This window comes from Thalassophryne amazonica, chromosome 14 (genome assembly GCF_902500255.1).
Source record: "Thalassophryne amazonica chromosome 14, fThaAma1.1, whole genome shotgun sequence".
NCBI classification, from domain to species: domain Eukaryota; kingdom Metazoa; phylum Chordata; class Actinopteri; order Batrachoidiformes; family Batrachoididae; genus Thalassophryne; species Thalassophryne amazonica.
In genome coordinates this window covers 36,310,876-36,333,770 of record NC_047116.1, presented here as the reverse complement: position 1 = coordinate 36,333,770, position 22,895 = coordinate 36,310,876, and the positions used below count along the sequence as shown (strand labels likewise).

The 22,895-nt window shown below is 40.5% G+C and overlaps 1 protein-coding gene across 6 annotated transcripts in view; it reads right to left on the bottom strand.

Annotated features, from left to right (window-relative positions):
• dip2a (disco-interacting protein 2 homolog A) overlaps positions 1-22,895 on the bottom strand; it is a 254,093-nt gene that overhangs the window by 23,057 nt on the left and 208,141 nt on the right. For 5 of the 6 annotated variants that reach the window (XM_034185907.1, XM_034185908.1, XM_034185909.1 and 2 more), the window contains 17 exons: positions 22,397-22,507; positions 21,375-21,498; positions 21,157-21,266; positions 14,808-14,910; positions 14,127-14,191; positions 13,684-13,777; positions 12,855-12,974; positions 12,571-12,685; positions 11,248-11,387; positions 10,727-10,863; positions 6,424-6,504; positions 5,562-5,689; positions 5,355-5,469; positions 2,731-2,932; positions 2,471-2,571; positions 1,873-1,953; positions 1,595-1,718 (listed from right to left, as the gene is read on the bottom strand). In XM_034185907.1, the coding sequence (XP_034041798.1) occupies positions 1,595-1,718; positions 1,873-1,953; positions 2,471-2,571; positions 2,731-2,932; positions 5,355-5,469; positions 5,562-5,689; positions 6,424-6,504; positions 10,727-10,863; positions 11,248-11,387; positions 12,571-12,685; positions 12,855-12,974; positions 13,684-13,777; positions 14,127-14,191; positions 14,808-14,910; positions 21,157-21,266; positions 21,375-21,498; positions 22,397-22,507 (1,951 nt within the window). Of the gene's footprint in view, positions 1-1,594; positions 1,719-1,872; positions 1,954-2,470; positions 2,572-2,730; positions 2,933-5,354; positions 5,470-5,557; positions 5,690-6,423; positions 6,505-10,726; positions 10,864-11,247; positions 11,388-12,570; positions 12,686-12,854; positions 12,975-13,683; positions 13,778-14,126; positions 14,192-14,807; positions 14,911-21,156; positions 21,267-21,374; positions 21,499-22,396; positions 22,508-22,895 lie in introns of those variants that run through there. The other variant, XM_034185912.1, reaches the window with a different exon arrangement.

Sequence of the window (22,895 nt, the reverse complement as noted above, 5' to 3'; positions counted from 1 at the left end):
ATAATATTGGAATTTATCTGTTATCGGTTATCTGTAACTTACGATAAATTTTTGGGTGGTTTATTGTTTTATCTTTATCGAAGATAACTTTTCAGTTATCTGATTATGTTATTGAAGTTAATTTTTTGGTTGTCTGTGCCCACCACTGCTCTTTCAATATCTATCCCCTGTACTTGTAACTGTACTTGTATGTCTTTATTACAATTGCCAAATAACATATATTTTGTTTTACTTAAGTTTAATGATAATTTGTTTCTGTCAAACCACATTTTCAGCTTTCCCATTTCTGTAGTGATGTTCCTTAGTAGTTTCTGCAAATCCCCCCAGAACAAAAAATACTTGTCATCTGCAAATAATACTAATTTTAATATCTTGGACACATTAAAGATATGATTTATATAAAGTAAAAAGAGTTTCAGACCCAATACTGATCCCTGTGGGACACCACAAGCAATGTCCAAGCATGATGATGTATATTCCCCCCAACTTCACAAATTGTTAAAATAACTTCTCACCCAGTGCAACACTAATCCCCTGATCCCATACCGTTCAGGTTTATTGATTAATATATCATGATTGATTGTGTCAAAAGCTTTTTTAAGCTCTATGAATATTCCAATTGAATGTAATTTATGAGCTATGGCATTTGTGATCTCCTCAACTGATTCTACGAGGTCTATTAGAAAAGTATCCAACCTTATTATTTTTTTCAAAAACCATATGGATTTGAATCACGTGTGACTGCGTCAGCCAAGCTTGAACCTTCGTGCGCATGCGTGAGTTTTTCCACGCCTGTCGGTTGCGTCATTCGCCTGTGAGCAGGCTTTGAGTGAGGAGTGGTCCACCCCTCTCGTCGTTTTTTTCATTGTTTAGGAATGGCTCAGAGACTGCCGCTTTGCTTGATCAAAATTTTTTCAGAAACTGTGAGGGACATCAAAGTGGACACCATTCGAGAAATTCAGATGGTTTTTGGTGAAAATTTTATGGGCTTCAAAGAGATTACGGAGCGTTACTGTCGCTTTAAGGACAGCCCAGAGCGAATGGTGGTGCGCCGTGCTCCGAAGCCGCCATCGACAGGCTGAGCGACCATTTCATTTCTAAATGGATGGCTGTATGGATCCGTGACCATCGTGTGCAATTTCTCTGGTTATCACAAGAGCTGGACATCAACCATTTTCCGGCAGATTTCACTTTTAACAAGAGATTTTGTCATGGAAAGCCGAACGGAGGCTTCGCGCGTCACGATGGATTCGCTACTCGAACGAGACAAAACCACCTCCGTTTTGGTCTCACAGGACGGCTTTGAGATGGCGTTCAGACAGCTGTCGGTGGTTTTTCCATCGAGTGATTATCCGAGAAATTGTGGACGTGCCAGGACATGCCAGAACATGTCCTGTGAGGCTTCATTACGGCGTTGCTTGGCGCCATGCGGCACCACCGTAGTAAAAGCAGCCAATAATGAGAAAAAAGAGTAGGCAAAGCCAACAACATTGCTGAAGACTATTTCAGAGCTCCAACAGAGGAATCAGGTTTGTGCATCTGTACATGTGATATGCAGACAAACTGTAGAATGATTCACAGCAGCAGTTCTTACCTGGTGGATAAACAAGTGCTACATGATCTCCAGTGTTGAGGCGGCCCTTCTCCACCAGTGTTGTTGCCACCCGCTCTGCACGCTTGTGCAGCTGTAGACAGGATGCTGTGCTCGCCACTGTGCCCTGAAGGCAAATAGATATAAATGTGTGATATATACAGCGCTACACTACAAAATCAAAAGGTCAAAGAAAACAGCTGCGCTTCATTCCTGCAGTGTAACCATCTGCCACCTGAGTGACTCATTCAGTCAAAATAAGGCTGAATATCAGTCAGTACCTTTGCATTGAGAACAAGGAAGAGAGGATGGTCTGGAGTGGCCTGAGCTCTCCATTGCAGCACATCCTGTATGTAGAGGAACTAAGGGCAGAAACATCAGTCAGGTGTGAATAAAGATGGCCTACTACACAAACAGTTGAAAATTAAATGGAGCATCAAGTCGGAACAAGGTGCGTTTTCAGAAATATTTATTATGAAAAGAATATTTATTATGATGTAATAAATAATAATAATACAAACATCATTTATGGTGGTCAAGCAGTTTGTGCACTTGTCTTTTGAGCACAAGGCTCCTACTTCAAGACCAGCCCTGTCCATTCTCCATGTAATGTGGAGTTGCATCAGGAAGGGCATACTGTCTAAAACCTGTGTCAAATAAACATGCAGATCCATATCTAATCTGCTGTGGCGACCACCAGGGAAAAAGCTGAAGGGACATAATGATGTTTATGATGCAAACTCCATTTACAGGAAGCATTAAGAAATACAAAAGCTGTGATTTGGTACGGTGAATCTGAGTCAAGTAAACAATTATCCACATCTTGACAGAATGAATGAGAATGAGATGAATGAAATGAAGATGTTCTATGTCACATACCTGGTCATTGTCCTCGAGTTGGGCCACATCTCTCCCACAGGCCTGTGCTATCCTCTTCCCTGCCACTAGGTTTCCCACTATCATGGAAGCAGGACCAACCTCTGTCCATCACAACAAAATCATCATAAATGTGAAGTGTTCTCTCCAATCAATGTTCTCATAAAACAGAAATGACAATAATGTATGACCACATTGAATACCTTAGTGAACCAATCTACTGAGTCTAAATGTGATCTGAGTTTACTTGAATAGCAAACTACCTGGCTGTTTTTGTCGTGGTTTGGGCAGGTTGGTGACACAGGTGTGGGGGCACATGAGGACGTTGCAGGGGTGCAAGGCGCCCTCCAAGAAGCGTTGTTTGGTTTCAGATATATGAATGCCACCAAGGGCAGCTTTGGGAAGCGTGTTGGCTGGCACCAGAGCCAGGCAGTACACCCCCACCTGGTGGATGCTGTCTATGGCCTGGAGATTAGATGATAATACATGCCAGCATGAAAAAAGAGAAGATAAACAGAGCTCTTTAACTGAAAAGGTTTCTTTTCATTTTAACATATCAATCATACATTACCTTTGTGACTGCATGTTTTATCTTATTGAGTAAATGTAAAATTTTATAGGACGTTGTCATAACAACTGTTCTTTTTTGTGACTTTCTTCTTGCTGTTAAGTACTTTTATATGTGCTGTTTCATGTTTAATGACCACATGCTTGCTGATGCCAGGTGGGTTTGCCTTTGCTCAGCAGGTTAACATTAAATAGTAACCACACAAGTGGCATAGCTCTGCAATCTGTTTTGTAAAGGAAATATGCACACTGCTCCACAAAAAGTAAGCACAGTTCTGTTTTATATATTTTTTTCTAGCCAACACCTTAAACTAGCCCCTGTGATTAATCTTGAAACCATCTACTCTGAAGGAGTGTAGCAACCAATGTGAGGCAGATAATACCCAAAAATCTTGTGGACATTTACAAGCTATTTATATGGCTGTCTGTAGTATAACACAATTCTGGACCTGAGGTTCAAAGCTCTGCTGCACACAGTTTTCTAAAGACTGAAGAAAAAATAGCAGCACTGTAACTGAAGCATAATCTGAATTTCTTTATATGAACAAAAACAAAGCTATAAGAAGAAATTTAAAAGCTACAAACAGTAAGCAAGTAATGTGAGTGTAACAGAACCAAATTCTGACATAGTGAGCTGACTGCATCACTACACTCCTAATTTCATATATAGAATATTGTATGAAGGTCATAAAGGAGTAGTATAGGGCACAAGGTGTCTTGCAAACATACATTCAAGAAACTGATTCTTGCCACTTGGAAAGAGGGCTGGACAAGCAAAAGGCTAAATCTGAGATATCCAAATGTTAATTTTCATATAAGATTAAACTGAAAATTTGATGCTACAGAGAATTGTGTTTGTTTTATTAAAGAATATACTGTATTCAAGGAAGTGACAGACTTGTTCAGATTAAGAAAAAACTGATTACTTTGAGCTGCTGCCACCATGACACGGACCTGAATAAGTGTTTGAAAATGAATGAATGAATGATTACTTTGAATGTTTACAGAGCATTATTTCACAAAGACAAAAAACAGGAGATAATAGACAAAGTAAGTAGCTCATCCAAATTAATACAATTTTAATAGTTAAGACTAATCATAAATTAGTTATTTTGTTTACTCTTTAATATTTAGCACATTTTATGGTAAATTAATTCATGTATATATTACTGGAAATGACTTTTCAATGCAAACAACAAGGTGTTTGACTAATTTCATACTCTACAGAAACAGTCAAAGTTCTTTATCTAAACTGTATTAACACATGAAAATAATAAAATCTTGGCAAAAAAGTAACATTGTGACTGATTACTTATTTAAAGGAGATTGTTGTGGGTTGGTCTGAGCTGTATGTATGTATTTGTTTCTGTGCCTTTTATGTGAGTGCGTGTGTTGCGTGTTCCCCTGTCCCATCTTTGAGTCTGGTGTGTGTGCGCACGCCCTGTGCCTGGTGTGTGTGGGTGCGCCCCCGGTCTGTGTCCATCTTTGGTATGTGGGTGTGTATGCTTCTCCATTTGCTCGTTGTCATCTGTATGTGTTCCTGTTGTATCTGTGCTGGGCGTGTGCATGTATGAGCGTGTGTATCGTGGTATGATTCTCTCCTGTGTTTGGAGGTCTTGTGTGTCCCCTATCTACTGTTGTATTGTTGGTCCGCTGCCTGTGTCTCTGTGTTTGTTCATCATGTAGATTTTCGGGGTCACACTCTGCTCTATTTTGAGGTCTTTTATTCATTGTTTGCATTTGTTTTACAGTTTGTCTGTGAACTTGGTTTGAGATGTTCATCACTTCATGTTGTCTCTTTGCATTTTGTTTTGGTTTTATGTTTACTGATCAGGTTTTATTTCCACGTACCTTGTGTTGTTCATTTTATCTGTTATCTCATGGTGTTTCTTTATTTTTCTGTTGCAACTGATTTTACACCTGTTGTTAATTAGTTGAGGTTGTATTTAAGCTGCACCTTCACGTTGTTCATTTGCCAGTCGATTATTTGTCATGCATCTTGTCTGTCTCCACCTTGTTCTCCAGTTTGTATGTGTTTTGCACCCTGCTGTGTTTCAGACAATCGTTTTTGGGGTTTTCCTCGTTCGGTTCTTCACCCAGTCTTTTGATGTTTGGGATTGGCTGTCACGGTGGATCACCCTGGTACTATTGTTATATCACTGTCACTGTGGATTATTAAGGCACCTTGGTTTTAGCCTGTCACACCTGTTTCCTGGTTGCTTGCATTTGGGGTTCTATTTGACTCAATGTAGCTTTAACCGCAACAGCGATTTTGCAAAATGGAAACCCAAAGACAATCTGACAGATTAGTTTAGCGCACCTGAAGAACACGGCTCATCCACTGGAAGCTATCTTCTTCAGAGGCATCTGGCCTCTGCTCTGCCACAACGACGATCCGCTCGTCATGGAGCACAGACACAGAAAACACTGCTATCCTGAAATGCAGAACATAAAACATGGTTACACTGGTCAGAGTGCAGTGCATTCCTTACACTGTCAACAAAAGAACCATTTGAGGAGATGTTACCTGCCCCTGTACACAAACTTCATTGGCTCTACAGCAAGCGCCGTTGCAACAACATCGTCTGCGTTGTGTCTCCGCCCACTGACAACCATCAGCCCATCCATCTTCCCCACAATGAACACAAGACTGTCCTGATTGGAAACACAATATGAACAATGATGGATGAGTTTTGGCAGGAGTCTCATCTAAAGTGCAGTTCGTACTCTGTGTTTTGTTTGGAACACAAACGAAGTGTCACCGAAGCGGCCTTCTGAGAAATGTAGTAGAATTTATGACTCAAGCAGTTGGAGCCATCAGACAGAAATAAGACATCATCTACTTTTAAGGGTCCTTTTACACGTATTTTTTTTGGTTTGGACATTTTGACTTTTCAGTTTGGTGCGACCAAAATAAGTGTGAAAGCTGCCTTGGATCAAACCAATGCAATTTGTTCAGAAGAAGTAAAGTCAATCTGAAAAGACACAGTTAAGCAGAAACTACCTGCAAAAATGAAAACAAGCCAATGTTAGATGCACGCATGTCCACAAACCAATTAATGTCAAGTACAGGGAGGCACAGCCTCCACAGATGACGACGAAATGCAAGCATGTTTTTTCGTACGAATGCAAACCTGTCTCATTGTCTCTCTCTGCTGTTTCAGATCAGGTCCAATAATCCTAAAATCAGACTTCTTATTCATTTTTAAATTAAATAAGTCATGTTAGGTTCCACTGCTACTTTCAGTCATGACAACTCATACTACATGGTTTGCTAAACATATTTCACAACCGGAAGGTGTATATGAGAATTCATGCATTTATGGCAGAATCCAACCAGTGCAGGATGAAAAACAGCAAAGCAAAGAAAGCAAAAAGACTGCACATACCGGCCCCACAAAACCCAGCAGTGATGTCCTTGTGAAGGGTTTGTCACTGATTGGAAGTCCTGATGATGTCAGTGGGATAGTCTGCAGAAGAACAAATACACATGAATGCACAAGCAACTCTGCATACGTAAGTACACGTCCAATTCAACCTCATAAAATTATGCCTCTGAAGAAAGAAAATCACCTGAATTACTGTATGCTGAACAAGATTTTGGGCAACCTCTTTTGAAAAAGATGCGAAGGAAAGAAGCATGCTAACTGAGCTAAACAGCTGCAAAGTTTAAATTAGTGTTGCAACTGTGACAATAATACAAAATTAATTTTGGGGTGAATAATCAAAGAAATGTACTTATATTCTTTTTCTTAAATAGTAAATGATCGCATTTATATAGCACTCCTCCATTTGAATCAGAAGCTCAAAGCGCTTTACAATGATGCCTCATATTCACCCATACATTCACACAGCACTGCTGCCATACAAGACTTCAACTTGGGGATGAAAGACTTTGCCGAAGGGCACTTAGTGATTTTCTGGTTTGATGGGGACTTGAACTGAAGATCCTCTGGTCTCAAGCACCACCCCCCCACTTTAATCATCAGACCATCATGACTCCTTTTTAAGAAAAACTTGCGTCGACTTTCGAACATTTTATGCTAAAACACATAGAATAAGAAGTAAGGCCCACTGGTGCAGGTGCATTTCCTCAGGTACTGTAGCGTGAAGGAGTTGAGAGTCTACAGCTCACCATGGATGAGGTGCCAGTCCATCACACATTACTTCCTCAGTCAAAGCCAGTGTCGCAGACCGAACAGTCCCCCCTAAAAATCAGTCTACCCTGCCTTCACTGTGCATGCATCATTTCGGTGCGGCAGCAGTGATTCACCAATTATCACTGCACTCTAGTCATCATCTATCTCAGTGACAGATATCTGAAGCTTTTGCACAACAATCATTTCCAGATAAATTCAGCATTATTTTATAATAAAAGATGGGGGAGCGATTAGAGCACCACAGCAGCATGTCTGAGTCTGATGTGCTGCTGTTGCCCTTACGTCATTTCTGAGTGCCAGTAGCGATTCACAGATTATCGCCTTGCTTCTGCTTAAAACAGCCTTCTTTGTGCTTAAAACTGACTTTAGAATGATTTAAGAGATTTTACTTTGTCATCTGATGGTTACTAATCACATTATTCCTTTTGATTGCTTTGGGTGTAGAGAGTCAGACTCAGAGTCAGTCTCAGACGCATGCGCAGTGAAGGCAGGACGGAGCGATTTTTAGAGGGGGCCATTCTTTCGGCAACACCTGTACCCATTTACAGCTGGCTGGACTGAGACAATGCAGAGTGTTTTGTTCAAGGATGCAGACTGGCAGGGGTGGATTGAGCCGATCAATAATGGCTGCCCTTTTTTATTTTTACTGCTCCTTGCCATGGTAACTCTACTGGCCCAGGGAGAGAGACATGCACCAGCCCACAGAGCTCAGCTGCAGCCTGCAGGCACAGCACAGGCCCAGTGGCTTGTATGTCAAAAGAAGGAGTCCCACCCACGCATGTTCTAGGACCCCCTGCCGTCCAATCACCTTTAATGATGAGCAATGGAGAGCACAGAAAGTAAAATCCCCGGTTTTCTCACCCACCTTGTTTGTATCTGCCCAAATCAACATGGTATGTTGATGTTTTGCTTTGATTACTAATTACATACTTTATACAAAATATGATGTTAATACACACTGTTTTGTGAACGTGTTCTTTATTTTTGTTTAGTGCATCAGTGTGAAATTCTGTTTGGCAAAGAAGTGTCCATTCACAAGTAATGTTGATGTTACAAGAGAAGCTAGCCAAGTCTGAGCAGTTTTATGCCCTTGGTGAGAGGAGTGAGGTGCGTACGCTCAGACTGTGGGTTGTAAACACACTATTGTTGTAAAATGCTACTACTTACTATTTGTAGAAGTCAGTGTTATTTCTCTGGTGTCTCTGAGGATTTGTGTGTCAATATGAGGATTATTTAAATATTTTTCTTGCTTTGTGTATCTGTATAAATATTTGAGTTGACTGAATCAGTTAATATGCTATTTATGTATGTGTACGCATAAGTATTGCACTGTAAAGTTTAAGAATTTGTTAACACTGGTGTTATGTTACATTTGTATTTATACCTTTGTTTTTATTTTACTTATAGTTTCACAGTCTTGAGTAGATGACAGATTAAAACAACTGCACCCGTTATGGAGACTCTCTGCCTTCATTGTTGACACCAAGGGCCGCATACAGTCAGGCTCCTGCTGCTGTGGAGGTGGTGGCAATGATAGCAGGTGTATACCAGGTGTATACCAGCATGGTGTGGATAAACAATCATATAAATGTTTAGCCTTTCATATAAATGAAAACACCCCCCCCCCCCCCACACACACACACACACACCTTTTCTGGTTGTAGCTATGGGTCTAAAGTATAAACAATTATAGAACTGCCAATCAAAAAAATTTGAATGAAAACACAATTACTTTAAACAGAAAGAATCAAAGAAAGGATCTCTAAACAGGATCATAGCTGTGTGGCATCAGCATATCCGGAAGTATGAATGTATTTTCTGATGACATTGTGCTGGGAAAAAGTAGAAGAGTGCAGTGTGAGAAGAGCAAAGATTCCTTGTGCCATGTGATAGGAAATATTATGAATGTAGGACTTTTGGCCACCAATGCTAAGACAGAGTTCCCTGTCTGTAACAGAATTGCAATCACCCACTTTTTGAAACTACTCTATGAGAATGCAAAACTCTCTAGAAGTACCAGAACTGAGAACGTGCTTGCATCAATGTCAAATGACTGTTTCCTGTCTGTTTCTGTGCATCATTTCCCACTGGTAAGGTTGTGATTGTCTTTGAAATGTCTTTCTCAAGTATTTTACTTACAAAGGAAGGTTTTACATGGGTATGTAATTATTTAGCACCTTCCTGTTTAGATTAGATCTATTTAATAATGTTTAAAAAAAAAACAAAAACAATTTTAAACCAGCTGGGGAAAATTCCAGTCTGAAGAAATGCTGCAAAGATGCTTATTTCGGACGTAACCTGAAACACTTAAATATGAGCTTATAAATCTAGTGAGTACTGGGTCAATGCAGCATGCTGAGGATTTAATTTCACCTTTTACGTATATCATTGGAGAGATAAAAGTAAATTCTGGTGTGAAATGTCTTGCTTAATATGTCTGTGACATATGACACAAATGTCCACATATGGACTCCTGTTTAGGCACATCCACTGACCTTGTCTGAATTCTGGGCTTCAGCCCTACATGGGGTCTGGGAGAAAAATGCTCCTAATATGAATGCAAGAAAGGTGGCAAGCAGCATTTTTTCTTTAAAGCAATAAGAAAATGTTGCACCTGTGAGTAATATTGGAAAAAATTTATCTATGGTGTGGTAATACTGGAAAATATGCAGTCGTACATCAATGCCAGGGAGTTTTCACACTAATGCAAAACAGTACTCTACTATACTGGTAAATAATACTGGTAATAATATAGCAAATACTAGAGCTCTTAGGGGAACTCTATTGTGCCTGCATTAATGGCAAATGTCCACCAGGTGGAGATATTGCAGTATTTCAAGAACCTTTAGTATAGGCTGCTGTTGGACACCAAAGGCTAACCAACCTGTTGCTTATATTACTAGATAAGAATAAGAACAGGACATATCTTAGAAACACTTTGTTTTTCTCCTTAGGGACACATCACATCAGTGTTTATGGGATGTTTTGACATCCCAAAGACAAATTGCAAATTTCTTGCAGTTTACTGGAGAGGTTTGACAGTGGAGTTTTCAAGTCAGTACAATGTTCAACACTTTGGAAATTGTACAGAACAAGATCCTGGAGTTGCCACCATTTTCAGTAATTATTCTAAAAAATCCTGTTCTCTTCTAGCAGCCTTGTTATAAGAAGATATGCTGTCTTTATAAACAAAAGCCAGGAGCAGACTGATTCTGCGAGGTACTTTCCCTTGCACTTAAGACCATGTGCCATAGATAAACAAGACAGGCCACTAAAACGACCATTCAGCCCTTGATTTTCCTTACTGTCCTGGGAAAAAAGAGCGATTAACTGCCTCTTGAGTTTGCTTGGTTGGAAGGTTCTTTCAGGTAGCAGGACAACAATGCTGAGAGCCACACAACAGGTTGACAACCAGCATAAAAACCTCTGCTCTGTTTAAATGAGCAAAAATTGTTTCGTTGCTACTAAATGTTCTAATAAGAAAAATCAATGAGTTGCCACATTAAAAGTCTTCTAGTAGTTAGAAACTAACCTCAAAGATGTTCTTGGTCATGCCAGGGAGGCCGTAGTATGACATGCCAGTGCTGCCTGAGCTAATACAAATTTCTCCAACCTCATCAGTGTGACAGAGGTATGGTGCTCCCTCCACCTGCACCACGCAAACCAGGGCTGAGGATGCATAAGAAAAGATGTCAGTACTAACAAGGAGCACAGGATACATGAAACAATATGGAACTTGATGGAGGATGAGATGATTGGTGGAGAAAGAAAGGCCACCAGGTCTCAGACTGACATTTTGTTTACTTGTTTCTTGTTTTTGGACAATAAATACTGGTGTGTTTCACTTCATCCTTTGTACATCTGCATGATATAGGCAAACCTGTCACAAACCTGAGCTTTCAAAGTAAAGTATTTGACGTTCTATGTAGGCCCTGAGGCACACTGCTACCCATGCTACAATGTAAGCATCATAATTCTACACATCTTTCATCATGATCTTTTGCATTGTACCTCTCAAACTCGGCTACATATCAATGGTGCATTGTGCTGTACCTCCAGGCATGACCTGACCCACATCTTGCACTGTAAGGACAGAGAGTTTCTCCTCGGTGTCAACACGGATCACACTGTGGCTCAGCCCTGCCATAGACAGGACCGCCTTCCCTGGAGGTGGAATGCCCATTTCTGGAGGTCTGCATTACAAAAACATGTCTGAAGTTCAAAAACTATTGAACGAACACACACACACACACACGCGCGCGCGCGTGCAAACTCCTCCCCTGACTACAGCTTCTGCACCACCAACCCCAATTTTATTTCAACAATGGACCCATGCTATTTTTGCTGCTTGAACTACAACAAGATAGATTTGGTCTTAATAAACAGAGCAGCAGAATAACACCACATCATGTTCGCTTTCTCCTTTAATGTCCTCAGAATGTACTCTGAAGCAGTCCCTTCTGCAAAGTTCATGCATGTTATGTACCAACAACCTGTTAGGGTCCAAGCACCCAGCAATAGGGTTGGGAGTACCTTATAATGTGTTTTTTTTTGCTTGTTATCCAAAGTTGCTTTTGGTGTCCCTTCTGGGAATCTCTGAGCTTTTGGAGTTTTACCCATCTGAAAGGTTCTACCCTTGGAAAAATGAGAAACTGACATGATGATCTGAGGAACCAAAGTTGGCCATTTTGCACTGTTAATTGTACTACTGCTTGATACAATCTAGCCTGTTTTTCTCTCTCAAATCAAATCAAGGATTATCTTTTTTAGAAACCCTGAGAAAATATGTTTCCAAAAATATATCTTGAAAAATGGGCGGAGTCTTATAATTAAGGCCATCTTATATTCAGGCCAATATGGTAGTTCTTCTACAATCTAACCATTAGGGTATTTCCAATAATGTTTAGTGATTTTTTATCTTGTGAATTTAATCTGAAAATATGGAGATCACTTTCTCTAGAAAACTAGTTGAATCCAACAATGATTGTTCCTGAGTGTAACCAGAAATCGGACGACCGGTATAGGGATGTCAGTTTAATTCAGTAAAAGTAAAACCACTGGAACAGCAATTGGTGCTAATGCCTTTACTTGATGCCCACAGATGCACATAATTCTCAAACCAAATGTCATTTTAAAATATTGAGCTAATGATTCCATGTACACCAAGTGATTCTTGTCCTCCAGTCATCATAATCCACTTTCTTAATTAAACTACATGATGAGCAGAAAGCTGTAAAGCTCTATAATTTCATTGTGTTCAAGAAGCAAAACCTTGTCGCTGAACAGTTCTTCTGAACTTACACACCACACACACACACAAAAAAAAAGAGATTCCAGCTTGCATTATTCCCAAAAACTGCAGTAACAACAGCGTACCTGCGGATGGCGACAGTCATGGCTTCTGAAGAGCTGGCACATGGGCAGATCACCTCAGGTCTGAGCCCACGTGCCTGGAACACGTTAAGGAAGGCATCGCAGGAAGATATCGACCCTGTTATCACACACACAGAAACAGGCGTGCAACCCAAATCAGCCCAGATTACTCCCCAACGGAGTCAAACAAACTGCTCTAGAGTCATCAAACGCACCCATAAGCGTAGTAACTCAGTCACAAGGTTCAACCTGTGATATTTTATGATGTGAGTGTGGTGTGGACTCACAGGGGTTTGCACCATCTGCTACAATCAGCATGCGCAGTGAGCTCAGGCTGACATCTCTCTGGTCTCTCTGGGCCAGTAGAGACCAGTGCATGTCCCTGGACTTCACCACTGCTACCCGTGCTGTGCAGTAAACACATAAACATTTAACAGAGAGACAGAAATGCAGCCTCACAACTCATCCAACCTCAAATTTCTACAAAATTTATAGATTTGTCAAGTGGATGGTCACTGACTCCTAATGAAAGGACTGCTGACTATGACCATCATCTTCCAGGAAAATTACACATTAGTTCCATTCTCCCGGACACTGAAACTTCAACAGCTGTTGACTACTGACGGACCGTATCAAAATGTCGTCATGCAATAAGAGCTGGTGCTAGCCATTAGCGATAACAGCATATGGTGGCTCAAACCATGTTCATCATTTTCTTTAATACAGTCCATCAGTTGTCAAATTTACCATGTTGAGGAAACAATGTCCAGTGTCAATAATGCTCTGCATCCGGAAAAGTGGTGATTGAAAAATGTTCACCTCTGTCCATAATATGGACAACACCTGGATGGTGCATTGACTTACAATAAATCTGGTTGCAATTATTTACACAATAATCTGTCAGTAAAGAAAATATTTCTACTATTTACAGTATAATTTATTTCTTTATAACTATGGCACTATAGCTGTGGATGTTCTCCCCATTCAAATTAAAAGTCCAAGGGAAGTGTAAATCCCATTAAGACAGTTTTATAATTTAATCCCATCTAGTTGGCTAATCCTTCGTAGTTATCTGAGGAAGAGTGAACAGGGATATCAAGGAGAGCCGACCCTCACCTTTGTATGTGTGAACCTTCTGTATCCAAGAGATGGGGTTGACTTTCATCAGAGAGTAAGGAATGCTGATCACGTGCATCCGATTCATAACACTCTGCCATGAAACCAGACAACCAGAACAAAAATATTATTAGTGTATCATGACTAAATGTTGTCAGTGTGCATGTCAGTTTGGAATTCAAATATTTAATAACACTAGGTTATGCACGTGCCCCATGACAATTTCACAAATCTACAATCAGCTAATCAAAGTTGGAAGAACCTTAATCATATGACCAGTTTATAGACAAGATGTTTCAGCTGTATTTTCAGTATGTGCACAATGATAAAGTCCTTATCAAAAACAGGCTGTTTTCTCTACCAACTGAGCACAGGAATCTCCTGTTTATAATCACGTACATACCCAACCCTTCAGCTTTACCAGAAGGTACAAGACTACTTACAGTGAGAACACCGTGCCACAATCCCGCTTCTCGCTTGAAGTCCAGCACGTTGGTTATGGTCTCAGCTACAATTCAGTTATATATGTAAGAAAAAGATTTTGACAGTTAGGAAGGCAAAACATGTTTCTAGCAATTCAGTGCTCATTTGTTAATCTACACGAGCATGGTTGGATATTCTATTTTATCATTTAATGTAACCACATATCCATAATGACAAGTGTTGGACGAAGCACCAAACTAAGTTTCAGAAACAGAAGTGGACTGTCTCTGGGGTCTGTTCGTGGAGTACAACATTATTTATGTTGAAACTGGGGCATGAAGAGAAGATGTGCCTTGCATTTTCTTCTTTTTTAAGAACATCTGACGCAGGTCTGATGTTCTCAAATACCCAGGTGAACAGCTGCATTTATCACACTAGACTGTAATTACACTTTGGCAAAACCTATGAGCAACATACACAGAAACTATACAATATCATACATGACCGTCATCCAACCGGGAGCATCAACACGTCAAGCCAAGTTTATTTTTATTTGAGCTGCTGTTCTTCAAATCAAACCATGACACCTTTTAAACTACCATCTATATGTTTTTTTTTAAACATGAAGGAATGACTGATGGCAAAGACACAGTACACAGAAGTACAGTCATGTGAAACATGTATACAGAGTGTGTGCTCACCCTCTGTGTAGCCACAGGCCTGGCTGAGGGCATGACAGTGAGCCAACATGGCTGAATGAGACACAGTGATCCCCATCGTGCTGCCCTCTTTACTGGTCTTGTACTAGAAATATATACATTTCAGAAATATGTCATTCAAATATGGGATGTCAGCTGTTAAAAAAGATCCACAGCTGAAAATAAATAACAATATGACAACTGCTGACCATGCCAGTGCCCCAAACAACTCCCCAACAATCTGATGGCACCTATTTTTGTCAAGATCCAATCTTCTTTCAAGTTTGATTAAAAAAAAGGTTTAGTAATTTATTACTAATTCCATTATTAATCCAACAAACTGAAACAAAAATATTTTGGTGGCAATATTAAGTAAGAATTACAGATTAAGTTAAGCACATCTGCATCTCTCTCTCTCTCTCTCTCTCTCAAATCAAATCAATTTTATTTATATAGCGCCAAATCACAACAACAGTTGCCCCAAGGCGCTTTATATTGCAAGGCAAAAGCTATACAATAATTACAGAAAAACCCCAATGGTCAAAACGACCCCCTATGAGCAAGCACTTGGCGACAGTGGGAAGGAAAAACTCCCTTTTAACAGGAAGAAACCTCCAGCAGAACCAGGCTCAGGGAGGGGCAGTCTTCTGCTGGGACTGAGGGGAGAGAATCAGGAAAAAGACATGCTGTGGAAGAGAGCAGAGATCAATCACTAATGATTAAATGCAGAGTGGTGCATACAGAGCAAAAAGAGAAAGAAACACTCAGTGCATCACGGGAACCCCCCAGCAGTCTAAGTCTATAGCAGCATAACTAAGGAATGGTTCAGGGTCACCTGATCCAGCCCTAGCCCTAACTATAAGCTTTAGCAAAAAGGAAAGTTTTAAGCCTAATCTTAAAAGTAGAGAGGGTGTCTGTCTCCCTGATCTGAATTGGGAGCTGGTTCCACAGGAGAGGAGCCTGAAAGCTGAAGGCTCTGCCTCCCATTCTACTCTTAAAAACCCTAGGAACTACAAGTAAGCCTGCAGTCTGAGAGCGAAGCGCTCTATTGGGGTGATATGGTACTAAGAGGTCCGTAAGTTAAGATGGGACCTGATTATTCAAAACCTTATAAGTAAGAAGAAGAATTTTAAATTCTATTCTAGAATTAACAGGAAGCCAATGAAGAGAGGCCAATATGGGTGAAATATGCTCTCTCCTTCTAGTCCCCGTCAGTACTCTTGCAGCATTTTGAATTAACTGAAGGCTTTTCAGGGAACTTTTAGGACAACCTGATAATAATGAATTACAATAGTCCAGCCTAGAGGAAATAAATGCATGAATTAGTTTTTCAGCATCACTCTGAGACAAGACCTTTCTAATTTTAGAGATATTGTGCAAATGTAAAAAAGCAGTCCTACATATTTGCTTAATATGCACATTGAAGGACATATCCTAATCAAAAATGACTCCAAGATTTCTCACAGTATTACTAAAGGTCAGGGTAATGCCATCCAGAGTAAGGATTTGGTTAGACAACATGTTTCTAAGATTTGTGGGGCCAAGTACAATAACTTCAGTTTTATCTGAATTTAAGAGCAGGAAATTAGAGGTCATCCATGTCTTTATGTCTGTAAGACATTCCTGCAGTTTAACTAATTTGTGTGTGTCCTCTGGCTTCATGGATAGATAAAGCTGGGTATCATCTGCGTAACAATGAAAATTTAAGCAATGCTTTCTAATAATACTGCCTAAGGGAGGCATGTATAAAGTGAATAAAACTGGTCCTAGCACAGAACCTTGTGGAACTCCATAATTAACCTTAGTCTGTGAAGAAGACTCCCCATTTACATGAACAAATTGTAATCTATTAGATAAATATGATTCAAACCAGTGCAGCGCAGTGCCTTTAATACCTATGGCATGCTCTAATCTCTGTAATAAAATTTTATGGTCAACAGTATCAAAAGCAGCACTGAGGTCTAACAGGACAAGCACAGAGATGAGTCCACTGTCTGAGGCCATAAGAAGATCATTTGTAACCTTCATTAATGCTGTTTCTGTACTATGATGATTTCTGAAACCTGACTGAAACTCTTCAAATACACCATTCCTCTGCAGATGATCAGTTAGCTGTTTTACAACTGCCTTTTCAAGAATTTTTGAGAGAAAAGGAAGGTTGGAGATTGGCCTATAATTAGCTAAGATAGCTGGGTCAAGTGATGGTTTTTTAAGTAATGGTTTAATTACTGCCACCTTAAAAGCCTGTGGTACATAGCCAACTAATAAAGATAGATTGATCATATTTAAGATCGAAGCATTAATTAATGGTAGGGCTTCCTTGAGCAGCCTGGTAGGAATGGGGACTAATAGACATGTTGATGGTTTGGAGGAAGTGACTAATGAAAATAATTCAGACAGAACAATCGGAGAGAAAGAGTCTAACCAAATACCAGCATTACTGAAAGCAGCCATAGATAACGATATGTCTTTGGGATGGTTATGAGTAATTTTTTCTCTAATAGTTAAAATTTTATTAGCAAAGAAAGTCATGAAGTCATTACTAGTTAAAGTTAAAGGAATACTCGGCTCAATAGAGCTCTGACTCTGTCAGCCTGGCTACAGTGCTGAAAAGAAACCTGGGGTTGTTCTCATTTTCTTCAATTAGTGATGAGTAGTAAGATGTCCTAGCTTTACGGAGGGCTTTTTTATAGAGCAACAGACTCTTTTTCCAGGCTAAGTGAAGATCTTCTAAATTAGTGAGACACCATTTCCTCTCCAACTTACGGGTTATCTGCTTTAAGCTGCAAGTTTGTGAGTTATACCACGGAGTCAGGCACTTCTGATTTAAGGCTCTCTTTTTCAGAGGAGCTACAGCATCCAAAGTTGTGTTCAATGAGGATGTAAAACTATTGACGAGATAATCTATCTCACTCACAGAGTTTAGGTAGCTACTCTGCACTGTGTTGGTATATGGCATTGGAGAACATAACAAAGAAGGAATCATATTCTTAAACTTAGTTACAGCGCTTTCCAAAAGACTTCTACTGTAATGAAACTTATTCCCCACTGCTGGGTAGTCCATTAAATTAAATGTAAATGTTATTAAGAAATGATCAAACAGAAGGGGGTTTTCAGGTAATACTGTTAAGTCTTCAATTTCCATACCATAAGTCAAAACAAGATCTAAAGTATGATTAAAGTGGTGGGTGGACTCATTTACATTTTGAGCAAAGCCAATTGAGTCTAATAATAGATTAAATGCAGTGTTGAGGCTGTCATTCTCAGCATCTATGTGGATGTTAAAATCGCCCACTATAATTATCTTATCTGAGCTAAGCACTAAGTCAGACAAAAGGTCTGAAAATTCACAGAGAAACTCACAGTAACGACCAGGTGGACGACAGATAACAACAAATAAAACTGTTTTTTGGAACTTCCAATTTGGATGGACAAGACTAAGAGTCAAGCTTTCAAATGAATTAAAGCTCTGTCTGGGTTTTTGATTAATTAATAAGCTGGAGTGGAAGATTGCTGCTAATCCTCCCCCTCGGCCCGTGCTACGAGCATTCTGACAGTTAGTGTGACTCGGGGGTGTTGACTCATTTAAACTAACATATTCATCCTGCTGTAACCAGGTTTCTGTAAGGCAGAATAAATCAATATGTTGATCAATTATTATATCATTTACTAACAGGGACTTACAAGAGAAAGACCTAATGTTTAATAGACCACATTTAACTGTTTTAGTCTGTGGTGCAGTTGAAGGTGCTATATTATTTTTTCTTTTTGAATTTTTATGCTTAAATAGATTTTTACTGGTTGTTGGTGGTCTGGGAGCAGGCACTGTCTCTACGGGGATGGGGTATTGGGGGGATGGCAGGGGGAGAGAAGCTGCAGAGATGTGTGTAAGACTACAACTCTTCTTCCTGGTCCCAACCCTGGGTAGTCACGGTTTGGAGGGTTTAATAAAATTGGCCAGATTTCTAGAAATGAGAGCTGCTCCATCCAAAGTGGGATGGATGCCGTCTCTCTTAACAAGACCAGGTTTTCCCCAGAAGCTTTGCCAATTATCTATGAAGCCCACCTCATTTTTTGGACACCACTCAGACAGCCAGCAATTCAAGGAGAACATGCGGCTAAACATGTCACTCCCGGTCCAATTGGGGAGGCGCCCAGAGAAAACTACAGAGTCCGACATTGTTTTTGCAAAGTTACACACCGATTCAATGTTAATTTTAGTGACCTCCGATTGGCGTAACCGGGTGTCATTACTGCCGACGTGAATTACAATCTTACCAAATTTACGCTTAGCCTTAGCCAGCAGTTTCAAATTTCCTTCAATGTTGCCTGCTCTGGCCCCCGGAAGACAATTGACTATGGTTGCTGGTGTCGCTAACTTCACATTTCTCAAAACAGAGTCGCCAATAACCAGAGTTTGTTCCTCGGCGGGTGTGTCGCCGAGTGGGGAAAAACGGTTAGAGATGTGAACGGGTTGGTGGTGTATAGGGGGCTTCTGTTCAGGACTACGCTTCCTCCTCACAGTCACCCAGCCGATCAGGGCGTTTGATGAGCGCACCGACATGCAGCGAATGCGCGTTTATTTTAGAGTCACAGCACTTTTCAGATTTGATCAGACTGATCAATCAGGGCGTTTGATGAGCGCACCGACATACAGCAAATGGGCGTTTACTTTAAAGAATCACAGCTCCGATTAGACACACACACACACACACAGAGAGAGAGAGTGCGTGAGAGAGAGAGAGTGCGTGAGAGAGCGTGTGCGCGCGTGAGAGAGCGCTTTTATTTTATTATAAGGAGTCTGATAGAGGAGACAGAGCGGTTTTATTTTAAGGAGAGAGAGAGCTTTTATGAAACGATGCGACACAGTGAAACAGTCCTCATATAATGAGTCCTGTATGATAAAGTAAAGCAACGATCTTGCAGTATTTATAGCTCCAGAAGAACAACAGGGAGATGTGAAGTGGCGCAGAGTACTGTGTTGCAGCGTGGGCGGGCTCACAATAGCGGACAGTAGCACAGCGCTACTTGTACTCGCGTGAAGGCTCCATGCTGTGCTGTACGCCGAAGAAAATTAAACAGGTTTAATTTCTTCCATCCTACGCGCGTAGCCCTCAACATACTGCTACGTACTGAGAAAAAACTCCTTGTGAAGTGGGCGGAGAGCTGCTCATTACAGCGTAGATGATATGCTGTAATGAGCAGCTCTATGAATACGCCACTGTGAAAGCCCCTTTAGAGAAGTAGATTGCATTTACAAGCTGTATTAATGACTTATCAAATATAGGTATGTTAACTACAGTTGACGTGACCTGCCATAGTTGGGGAATCCACAGATAACGGAGAAGAGCCTCTAACTTTTTCCCCAGTCAATTCCACCATTCTTTAGGGATGTGTTCCGGATCCTGGGGTTGTAGAATCCAACACTTCTATCAGCAAGGAAAAGTTTCTTGACTTTGCAGACAATTTTTGGAATCAATGTATGCCATGATTGCAGCACTTGAGAAGCTGAGTGAGTAGCTGGAGTGTTGGGTTTTGCAAGCGTACTGGAGGAAGACTAACATCCGGGCTTCCCGTGTCTCACTGGACTCAGACATCCGAAGGGCATCTGCATGTGAAGAATCAAACTTGTACAGAGATTCACTTAGCTCTACAGTGTTCTTCATGTCATTAGATAATTGGTCTTTGAAGTTAAGAGTCACTTGGTGCTTATGGAGTCATGAGGTCACTGGACAGAGGTGCTTGGGCATACAGATATTTCTTCAGAAGAATGAAGGACCAAGTCTTTAGGATCCTAGAGCTTCCTGCATTACTGTATGATTCTAAGATTCTAAGACTTTGATGCAAACTAGTGATCTAAGATGTTGCCTGCGTGTCTTTGGTACTAGGTTTCTTCAGAGAATCCCTTCAGGAGATTCAGATGCCGCATACCACTTGCACTATGAGGGAATGTCAGCTACAACATTGTGGCCATATGATGCTCTTCTCTGGAAATGATCCAGTGCTCAGGTGCTTCAGTACTGAGGACCCCAAAAACTACAAAAGGCCAACAGCATGTCCCCTTTTCACCTGGCTATGACATATAGATGTCTACTTCAGAAAGTGGGGGTAACTGGTAGCTTGCCTGGATGGTTGCCACTGCATGCTCTCAGACGTGACCTGACTTGACGCTAACCATGTTAGTGTTAACCATAGTTAGTGTGACTGCATATACCAGCCCCAGTTAATGTTTTCTTTAATACAGCACATCAAATGAGCCATTTATGTAACAATGTCCAGTACAAATTAATGGTTTGTCCAGAAAATCACTAAATCCCTCAAAACCGTATTTTAAATCAAAAGGTGCACTGACCTCTATGTAGGCTATATCATTACTGGCTTCTCGTACTGGAGGATGCCAGTCTTTTGGAGGTTTAACGACGTGCTTTCCATCAGTCACAAACCACAGCAATCTTGGCCAACCTACACAAGTGGACATGTCAAATCAGTCAAACTGTGCAGACACCATGATGCTGTCAACATTGTTATGTGCTACTATCTAAACCCAAACATTAGAAAAACTGGATTCACCTTTAAAAGTGGCGACCTCTCCCGTCTGTGCTTTCGGCAGGCCTTTCTGACAAGCATCAGTGGTCACTGCCAACGTCACTCCACAACTGCCCAACAGAAAGCCGATCTGTTGGCTTCCTGCATCCTGTAGCACCAAGGAACACGGAAAGCTCAGCTATATAGCAACAAACAACATTTGTGTCATACCAAGACTAGCTTTAGCACACATTATACATAAAAGGTGTCAGTAGACACGCTCCTCGATGTGTGTAAAGAAAAAAGAGATACTGATGACCTGTCTGTCACCTCCTGGACAGATTAAGAGAATCTATGTAAAGGATGCAGTCACGTTGGCACATGCTCGTTCACATACGCTGCCAGCACATTGTCTTACTTCACTAAAGTGTGAATAATTACAGGACAGCATGTGTACTGTGGCAACAAAGAACATTCACACTCACACTCTGTAACTTATGTGAATATGATTCAGTTTTAGCTGTTGAATGCCCTGAAGAGTACAAAGATTGAAAGATATGGTCGTACAGTTGGAGTGGTGCAACACATTAACAGTAATCAGTCATTCCCCTGGCATAAACAAATTTTCAACACTGCAGATACATCTCATCAATCCTTCAGTCACTTAGGATCAGATGTCCACTAGGGGTCAGTCCAGATCTTCAATGGTTATGAAAATCATACCATCGTAATTTGTAGTCAACACATTGTGCAACCATATTTTTAAGTGAATGAATGTAAATGGACTGTATTTATATAGCGTTTTTCCATCTGCATCAGATGTTCAAAGTGCTTTACACATCAATGCCTCACATTCACCCCAAAGTCAGGCTGCTGCCATGCATGCCGCCCCACTACACGCCGGGAGCAACTACGGGATTAAGGACCTTGCCCAAGGGCCCTTAGTGATTTTCCAGTCAGGCTGGGATTTGAACTGAGGATCCTCTGGTCTCAAGCCCAATGCTTAACCACTAGACCATCACCTCCCCTAAATTAATGAATTTTATGTTTCTGTAATTTGCTTTTACCTTTCTAGTCAGTGGCACTTCAATAGGCACCGGAACAAGCTCAGCCAGGAGACAACCATAGAAGCCCACCATGAACATCACAGGGTCATTGTTTGGAAAAACAAGTGCAACCTAGAGACATAATCAAACAATTCAGATGTCATAGTAGGTCATATATATATATATATATATATATATGTTTGTGTCTGTGTGTCCTTTTAAGGTAAAAAATTTCATTTACAGGACGATACTGGTTATTAGGGATGGGACAACTAGTCATACTTGTCAGCTACGACTAGCTAACATCCAATGTGTATATCCCACATGTACACATACCCCTTTTTAGGAAACACAAGACTATTATATGTAGGTTGTAATCATTTTTTTAAAAAGCTACATTATTCCAAACAGATAGCTATCTGATACAAAATTATGGTTAACATTTTAAATTTTGCTGGAATGACAATTACGCACCAACATGATGACTTAACAGCCATTACGTGATGCTGCACTACCAGCA